This window comes from Schistocerca cancellata, chromosome 1 (genome assembly GCF_023864275.1).
Source record: "Schistocerca cancellata isolate TAMUIC-IGC-003103 chromosome 1, iqSchCanc2.1, whole genome shotgun sequence".
NCBI lineage: Eukaryota > Metazoa > Arthropoda > Insecta > Orthoptera > Acrididae > Schistocerca > Schistocerca cancellata.
The window spans coordinates 441,896,466-441,909,791 of NC_064626.1; the positions used below are offsets into that span (position 1 = coordinate 441,896,466).

At 42.3% G+C, this 13,326-nt stretch overlaps 1 protein-coding gene across 1 annotated transcript in view; it reads right to left on the reverse strand.

Annotated features, from left to right (window-relative positions):
• LOC126176593 (platelet glycoprotein V-like) overlaps window positions 1–13,326 on the reverse strand; it is a 55,494-nt gene that overhangs the window by 6,188 nt on the left and 35,980 nt on the right. Inside the window, exon 3 of the mRNA XM_049923757.1 lies at window positions 3,827–4,183. Coding sequence (XP_049779714.1) covers window positions 3,827–4,183 — 357 coding nt within the window. The remainder of the gene's footprint in view (window positions 1–3,826; window positions 4,184–13,326) is intronic.

Sequence of the window (13,326 nt, forward strand, 5' to 3'; positions counted from 1 at the left end):
CGTTTTCATGTCCATTGCCATCTGTCGGACATTTTGTGAACTTTCCTTTTTTTTGTTCTAATAAAACTCCATGTCATTCCAAGTGTGTGTGTCAATTTTTACCTCTCTATCTACATTATTCCGTGGTTTATTAAGTTTTCAAATTTATACTGACTTTTTGATCACCCGGTATGTACAAGAGCCAAGAAGGAATAATGTTAGTATGCCACAGGTTGCCCTGAACGGCCACACAAATTTGGCGCAAAGTAACGGCACTGCCGTGCACCAGAACGGTCCAAGGGCGCTAACTGTCTGAAATTTAGCGTCAGGTGTTATTCAAGGTTGAATGATCTCTGCTGAATTTTGCTGGAAATTGGCCAAAGAAAAATTAGTCAAGAATCGGCCACGTACGCGGCCGTTTCCTTTTTTCGACCCATTGTAGATGATGTAGGTCAGGATCACTGCGTAATGTTAATGCTAGCTTACTGCTTACGGATGTGGCACCAGTTATGTTTTCATTAAGTTGCCGTAGATTTACGCTAACTGAGCTTGGTCTGAAGTCAGTGTATTGTAATCCCCAGTAACACAAGTCGACGTATTATGTCGACAGAATACGTCTTCAGTTAAAGTAAAACATTTGCCATCTATTTCTTTGATCAGTCATATCACTTCAGGGTAATATTAAGTAGGCACGTCTATAATGTTGGAGGTGGGTAACATGGTCATTTATTTTTATTGTCCTGGAGACTGCTACACCCTAGTGGTGAACATTTGAGACTATTTTTTGGTTTTGTCAGTGAACTTCACGGCTGTAATTGCGCGCGCTCCTCTACAATGAAACTTTTAGGGTTTTTTCTACGTCTGATGTAATGCCAGTGAGAAATTCATTTGCATGTATATTAGAAACATATGCATTATGTCAGTTAATTGCTGAAGTTCCGACGAAACATTACGTTTTAGCCTTTGAAACCACGTGTTTACGAGTTGTCTAGGTTATTTTAATTTCGTATTCTGACAACATTTAGCATAATGGAGCCCAGTCGGGCATAGTGGCCAGTTTCCTGATTGTATTTTATTGCGTAGTTTGAACACAAATTAAGTCCCAAAAAGGCAAGAGCATTTCATAAAATACACAAGCCGAGACATCATTGTATTAACGAATTGTTGAAAAGCCATGTCCTGTGGCTCTGTAAGAAAAGAAAAAAAAAAGAGAGACGCTACAGATGACAAGAAAATTCTTGCGAACTTCAGAGGCATATTCAACCAAGTGCGAGAGGAAAAGCTCCTTTAACATATTTTTGACAGGGAACGAAATCATTGTGACATTTCAGCTTGCTGAGCCGACTGATCTATAACACTCATTCAACAAAGTGGAAAAGATAGGACGAGGTTTGGAAGGATAGACTGGGAAGAAAAATCCAAACATAAGCATTAAACAAACAGATTCAGTCTTACAGAATTGTTAAGGCTTTCGTGGCCACTTGTTGACAAACTGCCTATTGGCTTCTGTCTCGGGTTCTTCGGCCGACGTTCATCTAATGATTTTACTGACCTTTCGCTAGCACGAGTGGCTGGCATTGTCAAAGCTTCACCCTCCATTACTGGTGGTGAACTGGACCCGAGCTCGCGGCCGCAGACTATATGTACCTGGCGCGCCAACGTCCGTGGGCGTCTCCGCGGTCATTTCCGGTGCGGTTCTCCTCTTGCTACCTGCGACGGCCGTTCGCTGCAGTACGGGAAGCCAGGATCCCTTTACCTTAATGCTTTCCTCTTTCTTATTGAAGCTGTGCGCGTGTTTTTGTATTTCTACAGCTTCTCTGAACGAGCGCGTGTGATAGTGCTTCTCTACAGCCAGGGCTTCCGCGTCGGCGTATTTCATTACGTGGTCGGTTTCACACAGTACGTGCTCTGCCACGGACGATTTCTCCACCTGCTCCAACCTGCAGTGTCGCTTATGTTCTTTGATCCTGGAGTTGACTGATCAAAAAAAATGGCTCTGAGCACTATGGGACTCAACATGTTAGGTCATAAGTCCCCTAGAACTTAGAACTACTTAAACCTAACTAACCTAAGGACATCACACACACCCATGCCCGAGGCAGGATTCGAACCTGCGACCGTAGCAGTCCCGCGGTTCCGGACTGCAGCGCCAGAACCGCTAGACCACCGCGGCCGGCAGTTGATTGATCGTCCAGTCATTCCGCGGAAAAGTTTATGTCGAAATAACAGATGTTGACTGAAATTATATTTTTATTGTATCGGTCTACTTTGCTATATGCGTTTGGAAGTTTACTTCATCACCAACTTTGGAATATACAGTGGGCTGTAAGAGTGATATATTGTGTTTTATCTTTCAATTTAACTGCTAGTACCTCATCTGAATATAACAAATGCGTGCCTCCCATGAACTAAATGTAATATGAGCATGTTATTAGGTGGCATTGATTGACTATGAGCGAGCGGGATATTTGTCAAATAAAGGAGAGCTCTCGGGGTAGTTATAGCAGAGCTAATGTATATTTTATTTAGTAAATTATTAGCTGAAGTGGTTTTACTTGATAAGTCATTAATGTGCAAGTCACATAAGTTGCGTCCGTTGCAAGTTGCTTTCTGTGAGGGTTAGTATTATTTTTGTGCCATGCTATCTAATTTTAATCAGCTTTGTCTTGTTTAGTGCTGAACTAAGTTGAGCTGCACCTTGGACAATGCTTTGAATCTGTTCAAATTGGTTCATGTCGAGCCCACGCTTGAGACCCACATCCATGCCGAGAGCCATTCTTGTACTAAAAGTTTTTGTAACCTGTAAGATTCAAAAATTTTTCTTAATTTTTTCGTAAAGAAACAAAGATAACAACCTTCAATAAAAACTACCTTTGGTCTCATTTGGTCAAGAATTTATGTTTCTCTGAAATCTTTGACTTTAGCAAAGAATTCTTAACATAACGTGAAATGTTAAATCTTCTGACTGGTTTGACGCGGCCCACGGCCCGCCACGAATTCTTCCTCTGTACTAACCTTTTTATCTCAGAGAAGCACGTCCTCAATTATTTGCTGGGTCTATTCCAATCACTGCCTTCCTCTACCGTTTTTGCCCTCTACAGCTCCCTCTAGCACCATGGAAATCATTCCCTCATGTCTTAACAGATGTCCTATCATCCTGTCCCTTCCCCATATAAGTGTTTTCCACATGTTCCTTTCCTCTCCGAATCTGCGCAGAACCTCCTCATTTCGTACCTTATCACCCAACTAATTTTCAACATTCTTCTGCAGCACCACATCTCAAATGCTTCGATTCTGTTCTGTTCCACACAATCCATGTTTCACTATCATACAATGAGGTACTCCAGACGTACGTTCTCAAAAATTTCTTCCTTAAATTAAGGCTGATACTTCATATTAGTAGACTTCTCTTAGCCAGGAATCCAGTTCTTATCATTGCTAGTCTGCTTTCGACGTCCTCTTTGCTCCGTCCGTCATTGGTTATTTTGCTGCCTAGGTAGCAGGATTTCTTAAATTCATCTACTTCGTGAACATCCATCCTGATGTTAAACTTCTCGCTGTTCTCATTTCTACAATTTCTCATTACCTTCGTCTTTTTTCGATTTACTCTCAATCCCTACTCTATACTCATTAGACTGTTCACTCCGTTCAGTAGATCATGCAATTGTTGTTCACTGTCACTCAAGTACCCAATTTCAAACGCTTAGAATTTTTTTTAAATCACGTATTTTATTGTATCAGGTATTAGAAGGAAACATCCGATTCAAGATAATGAGTATACGCTGTCAAAGGACGTCATGAAATACATACAGTGAATCAAGAAAGAGAGGTAAAGTTGTTGGCCCACCTCTGCCAGTGGAGAAAGAGTGCAGTCACACTGCCAAGGGTTGTCGTGTAGCCGCAAAGTGTCGAGATGAGATAGTTGGCCGATGGCCGCCACCACGTCCACTGGGAGAACCCTCATCTCATTAGAAGAGGCGTCCAGTTCCACCATTGACGAGCAGGAGCTGATCAGAGGAGCCGGCAGTGTGGTGAGATGGTTCGTACCGACGCGCAAGACGGCTTGTTGCCCGCAGCCGGTCAGTAGGTCGTCGGGCAGAGTGGACAGGTAGTTCGAGGTCAGCTCCAGTCTTCTCAGATGCGGAACTTTCTTGAACAGGCCGCGTGGCAAACTGTACAGCATGTTGCCCGATAGGACCACGACCTGAGAAAGGCAATGAAAATTCAATGTAATTCTCTGTATTGAGTTAGTGTTAATACTGCTACAAGATAAACATGAGAAACTCGCTTGGGTATAGGTGAAGATGGGATTAGCGACTAGTGAAGAATACCTTTAGCTACACATTACGGGGAATTTTTTCTGTTGCACATAGTACATGATGGAGCTACATGCACGAAACACGGATCCAACCGGACAGAAATTTACACAACTTCAACAGCGATCTAATGAGCAGAAAAGTTAGCTCTAACTTGGGGTAATACTTCTTAGGGAAACAACTACAGAGTTTAAGAACAGAGTGATGGTCCATCCCAATTATTAAGCACATGACTCAATAGTATCACGAGACGGACAAACCACTCCGAAACACTTTTCCAGCAAAACAAACTCACAGCTTAAAATTTTATTCATAATGGGTAGTTACACTGGAGAGTTCGGACCTAATGAATCAGTCAGTTTCGTAGGCAAATTTTCTCTTTCTCTGTGGGAAATTTTTGGCTGCATAGTAGCAGTGGCGAGCTAGAGGCAGAGAGATGTAGTGAGTTCCCCTACTTTGCCCACCCTGTCTGAACGTCATATTGAGCGCTTCTTAGCCGTTTATCGGCAGACAAGACATTGCAAGTGTGTACAGGGTGATCAGAAACAGTCTGAAAAGCTTATAATATTGTTGTAAGGTACTTTTTGCTGAGAAATAATAGTTCAGCAAAAAATTCGATATATTTCGCCTATTTCGAGTTAATTAGCATTGAACATAGGTCTTCAAGCGAAACTTCAAGATCCTCGCCGAAGACGGTGTTTCCAAAAGTGTTCTTCGTTTGATTTTCTAGAACCGAACAAGGGAACGATACAAAAATTGGACATAGACGGACCATAAGAATCAAACTCGAGCTAGACGCTGAGCCGTCTCGTGCGCTACCATCTACTCTATGAGAACAACTATGTTAATTTTGTCTGGTAGGCCTCTTGAACTTGCGTGCGCAATGGCCTGATTCGCTAAATTCAATGCTAATTAACTCTGAAATTGCTGCGTCTCACCACAACCTACCTTGCAACACCCCTACAAGCTTTTCAAATTGTTTCTGGCCACCTGTATAGTTTTGCGATGCCTTGAGTGCCAATACACGGCTAAAGAACCGAATTTAAATATTGTTAGAACACAATAATTCGACCCTAGAACAGCGTAGAATAATGCAGAGTTAAGAAATACGAAGCTGGAGATAATATGAATAAGTACTTTCCACAAACATCGATATCTTTCGTAACTTTTAGAGGTGGCAGGAAAAAAGATAAGAAGACTAAATTTGGAGTACATGCAGGTACATATTGTGACATGTGTTTGGTGGAATTTTCTTTAATACCTCTCTACATTTTACAGTAAATGTAAATGTTGACCTAAAAGCTAGTAAAACGCAGTAGATTGTCATGTATCTAGACATAAGAGGAAGGAGAAAATAACGTACTGTATCCAACAAAATAGGTAATTACCACGTACCAAGTTAAATGTTAATCGATTTTTCAAAAATACATGAATAATACAGGGTTCACTTCGGAGGTTAAATCCTAATCAAGATTCCATGGAAAAAATCATAGCGATCATAATTAACGAGATACGTTTCTAAAATAAAATGAAATGTTATTCTAACACATATTTATGACAGAAAAAAATGGAATCCCTATGAAAGCAACAGAAATGTGAAAAAACTTTAAGATAGCTCGTTTATAGAACTGGCGAAAGTGAACTTCAGCGTGAACTGCAATATCTGGAAAGCCCCTATCGTTTCAGTCTAATATAATTTGTGTGCTGCCTGCCGTGTCAGAAATGAGCGCGGCGAACAGAGTATAGAAATTTACCACCTAAAGGCGAGTAACAAATGTTACCATCTTCATTTTCGAAACAGCAATTTACGTAAACTGAAATGTTAAGTCGATTTAGGCTCTGAACTGTGCCTAGTACCGATCAGCGTATTACAGGTTGATACGATTTAAAAAAAAAAAAAAACAAAAAAATGTGTGCAAGTGAAACTAAAGATTTAATAGTGAACTTTACAATTTAATAGAGTGAAGCTTATAATTTACCGCCATTATGTCTTTATTCCAAGCAGCGTAGTGGGTACGTCTGTTCGGTACAGTGCTGAAACGAGGACAGGTAGAATGTTGGTTACGATCATCAGGGTTTAGTCTACTTCCTGGATATTCATCAAAGTAATCTACAAGCCCTTGAAATGGTAGGTAAAAATCTCTGGCACACACACTCGCTACGTTACTAAATATTCCAGCAGGTATTAGCCACTTCGAGGTACCATCACTACTTGCTTAAGTGCAATTCTACGGTCTGCCGAAGGCAACTACAAGCCCTGCTAGTGCCCGACAGACCCAATCGAAATGCTTCAAGAAGACCTCGTCGTAGAGAGGTTTCTTCAGCCACAGATATTATCTTGTGACATCACACGACATTGAGATTACTTTGTGTGTTTCAGAGAGAGACAGAGAGAGAGAGAGAGAGAGAGAGAACAATCTATCTCAAATGAAGATGGTAAGAGGACTCCAGTAGACTCCATTCAGTCGATTGCAAACAATGTATCATGAAAAATTCCAGAAATCGTGTGTTACTAATAATAATTACTTCGACCTGGTCGTAATATATATTGGTGGATGTGACATATTTTGGTAGTAAACATGTATTTAGACCATGGGTGAAAATTAACAATACATGGAACATCAGTCTTGGTAATTAGTATAATGCTTACACGAATATTATATTAAACTTTGCACAATGATTTCCAATCAGCTTCAAGTGCTATGATCTAAATATCAGTATCTTTAGATCGGTGTAGTAGTTTTACATGTACTTTCATTAAACATAATGTAATATGATATCCTTGTAACGTGTTGTAGGAACTAATATCGCCGGCCGGAGTGGCCGAGCGGTTCTGGGCGCTCCAGTCTGGAACCGCGCGACCGCTACGGTCGCAGGTTCGAATCCTGCCTCGGGCATGGATGTGTGTGGTGTCTTTAGGTTAGTTAGGTTTAAGCAGTTCTAAGTTCTAGGGGACTTATGACCACAGCAGTTGAGTCCCATAGTGCTCAGAGCCATTTGAACCATTTTCAACTAATATCGCTAATAACTGAAGAATGCTATACGAACATTAAAGGAATTAACAGTGCAAGATTAAATGTGAACTTCATAGTCATGATAACCACTTAAATAGATAAATGTTTGCTCAGTAGCTTATGTTGCTTCAAAATGATTAGCTATCTGTTAGTGAATGTCGTGTTTCATGGATAATTAATCTTAGTTTTATAGAAATGGTGTCGAACAAATAAGCTTACAAGCTGCCTGTATATGATGCGATTACGTATATTACGTGGCTGGTAATTTACAGTTGTGTGAAAAGCCTAATAGATTACATAAAAATGGCTATATTAATCTTTGACATCACTCATCTTTCTGATGACATATCTAAATCTGATAACAAAAGTAAACTACTTTTTCTACTACACTACACATGCAGGTCGTTGTTACTTTCTTTGAGTGACCATAGTTACTACTTTAGTATTTTCCTGTTATCACTATCACTATTTCATTACTAATAAAGTGGCAATTTGTCATTTATGTTGTTAAATAGTGTATTACGTGAATTTGCTGAGCTAGAGTTAGTACAATATCTACCAAAAATCTGCGCCATGTTATGAAGTTATATGCCTGTACTTCGTGATCTCCAGTAGCTTTATTTATTGATACTAACCCTAAATTTAAATAAATACAGAACAGTTTTGTGAGCCGTTGAGGATGCTTAACAAAATATTCTCAGATCGGGCACCAATGGTCGGAAATCGACATTTCACTGGGTGTGAGGTACTGAATGAGCAATGTTCGAGTGAAAAGTGTCTGTAGACTGCTAATGGCATGGGTTTGTGAGACAAAACCATGAAAAGCATAAATAATCTCCTGCCTTGTCCGCAGGTTGGGGATTAACACCGATTACTGTTCACGACTGACTGTCTAAGATCGAAAAATACTCGTTATAATACGTTGCAGAGATGCATGTAATCTATTACGCAGCAGGATATCCTGCTCAGGAAGCCAAACGAATTTAGAGGAACACCCTGCAACAGAACTAGACGTTGACTTTTTTGAAACCCCGCAATTTTCTCCCATTCCGAAACATAAGATTGAAATTTGCCTCAAAGGCCATCCTCGGGCTCGACACTGCTTCTAACAGCTCGGTGTCGGCACATGCGGTAGAAAGGCCAGAACTCAGAACTTCATGTGACGTATAAAGCAGGTTAAGGATTTCAAATTGGCGTCCTATTTCACCACAATAGTGCCCAACGCCACCGTGAATGTGTCACATGACAGCAACAGCCCATCTTACCCACATTTCACTCCTTTCTCTGACGCATCTGCGATGGGAGTCATAACCGCGACGCCCAGCATTGATATCACGCCATTTTCCTATGAGTGGCTGGGGGAAACATTTCAAGCACACCGCCGCTCAGAATAAGAACGAGATGGCTTCAGGGGGTGCCATACAGGGCACAAAGAAACCACCCCGTTCCTTGGAACGTTGATAAAATGCCCTGTGGCTAGGGCCTCCCGTAAGGTAGACCGTTCACCTGGTGCAAGTTTTTGGAGTTGACGTAACTTCAGCGACCTACGTTTCAATGGGGATTAAAGGACGATAATAAGGACAACACAACACCCAGGCCCTGAGCGGAGAAAATCTCCGACCCAGCCGGTAATCGAATCCGGGCCGTTAGGTATGACATTCCGTCGCGCTGACCGCTCAGCTACCAGGGGCGAACGGAGCGTTTATTGGCACACGTTTCGCGATCGAAGACATTTCGCAATTCGATAACCAAAAGGACAACGCTCTTCACAACCTTTGGAACTGTTGACACCTCTCCGGAGATTCAACCCTCCTCAACGGACATTACGGTGCAGCACCCCATTGGACGTGATGTCTCCGCTTTGGAGTGCAGTGCAATCGCAATTATTGAGCTGGTGTATAGGGCGGAACCACTAGCGACCGACGAAAAACATTCAACGAAATTTGAAGGTGATCTGAAGCAGTAAGAGTTCCTTATGCTGCTTCACTGCGTCTGTTACATGACCTCCTGTGGTGTGATCATAGAGGGTGCAATATTGACACATATTTGAATAAAACGGCAAAGGGTCTGAGACTATCTAGTTCGGAAAACCCCTGGTGCCACCCATCCACATTTATTGAATATTTTCAAAATGTACCTTCAAGAGAAAACCTGGGAAGTAGCTCAAGATGCCAGCAGGTAGACAACCACTTGACACACCTCTGAGGCTAATACCCTGCTTGCAATCACCTAGGAGTATTTTTCATATTTCCTCTGTAAAGGTGCACTTTTAAAATTCTTAATAAACGTGGGCGGGTGCCAATGAGGCTCTTGCCGAACTGGGGGTGAAAGAGGTGGGGGAGAAGGGGCGGCCACAGGAGGACACTTTGGAGTTTTATTCACCACTGTGTGATCACATCACAGGAGGGCATGAAACTGGTGCACTGATAAATCGTAAGCATCTTTTGCTGCTTCATATCACGTTCAAATTTCGTTGAATGGTTTTAAACGGTCCCTAGCGGGTCCAACTATAGCAGAGCAAAAACTGCGATCCAAAGGGCTAAGTTCACATTCAACGTAGGTGTCAACAGTGTGAACGACGTCGTTCTTTTGCTCATCGCACTGCGAACTGTCGTTTTCGATAGCGAAATAAGTGGAAATCAACGTACCAATGTAAATGGTGGTTTCACTGACGCCCTTAATCCCACCATGAGTCCTTTAGACTCTGTAGATTATTGCCGAGGTAACGCATGAGAAAACCGTGTGACTTCAACTCTGGGCGTCGTGGTTCTGACCTCCACAGCAGTGGCGTCAAACGAAGGGGTAAAACTTGGGTAAGACGGGTTTTGACGACCCTCCTAATGTGTGACGCGTCCACGGTGGCGTTGGGTAGAATTGTGGAGACATTTTGTGACAATGTGACGTCACTAGCAAATTTTACACGTAAAACGTTCTGAGCTCTCTTCTGTTTCCTGCACACCTCGCTACTTGAAGCGTCATCGAGCCCGAGTGTGACGTCGCGGGGCGACACGCTGTTGCACCATTGCAGAGGGAAGCTGTAGGCATCATTAACACAAATTTGAAACATGCGTTGGAGTGGGGGACAATTGGGCGGTTTCGAAATAGTGATCCTTTAATTCTGTCATGCAGTGTATGTATAAGTTAACGTTACCAGTATTCTAATTCTAAGGAAAAATTACGCATGGCATCTGGCCGGTTGCCAATGAGGGTCTTGCGTTATTCCTAGGTTGCGAGTTGGGAGAACGTCTACCAGCACATGTCGCAGTTACACAGCGATAGGATATGGAGACAGCTGTATTATGTTTCGCGATATTGCTGTTCGTGTTGGTCGAGATCCCAAGACTGTAATTCGATTATGGCATCAATGGGTTCAGGAGTGCTGAGCCGTGGCTGTTTTGAAGAGCGCGCTGCAGCGCGTAGGGTGAAACAGTCGCTCTCCGTTTCTAGCTGTGGCGCCGCTGTGGAAGTCGCAGCTTTGGTGTCTCCCTCTAGTGAGAAAGGGAAAAGGTTGCCTGTTCACGTGCATTGAAGGGGCGCTATGAGCTCGCCAGGAGGGAGTCTTGGGTCAGTCTGGGTCAGTCTCTCGTCTCTAGCATGCTGGTCTGTCTCTCGTCCGCAGTTGTGAGACAGCTAGTGTCTGTCGGTCAACCGGAGTGCTAGTACGTATTTCGTTCGTATCAACCTTTAGTGCCGGCAAAATGAGAGTCTTTGCACTCCGTCAGTAAGAGAACTCAGCGAGTGGTCGCTCGGTCGGGGCTTGGTTCCTGCATCTGACTCTGCGCGTTAGGCCGCCAGTTTTCTCGAGTTTGCTCAGGCAATGGTCAAGGCATTTGGATCGATCGGTAGGTCGGTCGGTCGGTCGCGCACAGCGCCATCTGTCACAAAGCGGAAAAAGTGGTCTATCTAAACCGTAAATATTTCTTTACGTACTACACGAATATGTAATAAAAAATCGGCGTTCCTATTTTAAAAAACGCAGTTGATATCCGTTTGACCTATGGCAGCGCCATCTAGCGGGCCAACCACAGCGGCATCTGGTTTCCCCCTTCAAGCTAGACAAATTTCGTTCTGTGTAGTTTTTTTCTTTTGACGCTTATTTCACCTGCTCACGATCAATGGACTACCCTGTATCCCAGGACAGGGATGTAAGCTTTTCGTGTCATATTGCACAACATGGGAAGTGTCATGTTGGATGAGATGATGGATGTGTGATGTTACACAACATGATATCGTGTACCATGTTACTTAGCGCGAAGCATTATTTTACATACTAACACGTAAAATAGCACGAAGATGTCAAAATGTTCTCATTTAAATGTCTTTGAAGTTGCCACATGTCTAGAAGCTAGTTCATTTCTTTTACATCCCTAACCCTGCGCAGGTCATATTCGCCTTTCTTGTCGTATGACAGGAGCATTTTTCATTCCGATACACAACATGCACAACAACGAAGAGGGCAAAATAACGCTGGAGGACAAGAACGAAGTGATCCGAATAAAACGAGTGTAAGACAGATATTGCCTTTCGCTCCTACTGTTCAGTCTATATGATTAAAATTCAAGATAAGAGAACGTCAGTACTGAGATTGGCTGATGACACAGATATCCTCAGTGAAAGTGTAGAAGTATTAGAGGATGTGTTGAATGAAACGAACAGAGCAAGGAGTGCAGAATATCAAATGAGACTTACTCGGAAAAACAGAATGGTAATAAGCAGTCGCAGAAACGGGAACAGCGAGAAAATTCACATCAAAGTTGATGATTACAAATGAATGAAATTAAGGAATTCTGATGTCTTGGAAGACAAATAATCCATGATAGACGGAGCAAGGAGGACATCAAAAGTAGACTACTACTGTTAAAGAGAGCATTACTTGCCGAGAGAAGCCAACTGGTATCAAACATTAGCTTAACTTTGAGGAAGAAATTTCTTACAATGTATGTTTGGAGCTCAGAATCGTATGTTAGTGAAACACGGACTGTGGGAAAACCGTAACAGAAGATAATCGAAGCATTCGAGATGTGGCACTACAGACGAATGTTAAAAAGTAGGAGGACTGAGATGGTAAGGAATAAGGAGGTTTTGCACGGAACAGGTGAGAAAAGAAACATTTGGAAAATACTGACAAAAAGAAGGAACAGGATTATAGGACACCTGTTAAGCTATCAGGGAATAACTTCCATGTACTAGAGGGAGCTGTAGAGGTTAAAATCTCTAGAGGAAGACAGACATTGGAATACATCAAGCAGATGACTGAGGGCGTAGATTGTAAGAGTTACTTACTCTAAGACGAAGAGATTATAGCACGGGAGACGGGCCGTATTAAACCAGTCATAAAACTAATGACAAGATAGCATGTTCTCGAGATGTACATTAAAAACTGTTGGTCACGACTCAAGTGTTGCCAAGAGACTGGCATGCCACAATTCAGTAGCCATTACGCCTGTTGAACTCCGGCACCGAGTTGGAACAGCATGGAATCGCCTACCCTGATCTGTTGTCCAAACTCAGGTCCCCTCGACGGCCAGACGGGTTAGAGCCTTGCTTGCTGCCAGAGGAGACAAATCTGTCTAGTACATTTTGTGCGCTGTGTACGCCCAAAGCAACTACAAATATAATCATGCATATTTACTGCTGCGCTATATATGCATAGTAAGTAAAATCAATTGCTGTCCTTCTTGGTGTTTAAATTTAAAGGCCAGCATCGTAAGACAAGAGGGCTCAGGCAAAAGTTCTGCTCTGTAGTAAGACTGTATATGGTAGGAAACGATAAAACCTAATACTGAATATACCTAAAAGGGCAGACACAGTAGAATACATTACATTAAATAGTTTTGAATGTGGAACATGTTATGCGGAATTTGGCAGGTCCATAAAAGGAACCATATTATACGGAGGATTCAATGAATTTTAGAAGTCAGTTTACTAATGAAAATTTGAGCCGGTGTATATTATTCTCAAGATCTTCCGACAGAATGCGCCTTTGGTTTTCTTTTTTGTTACAATGGGGATGCCAT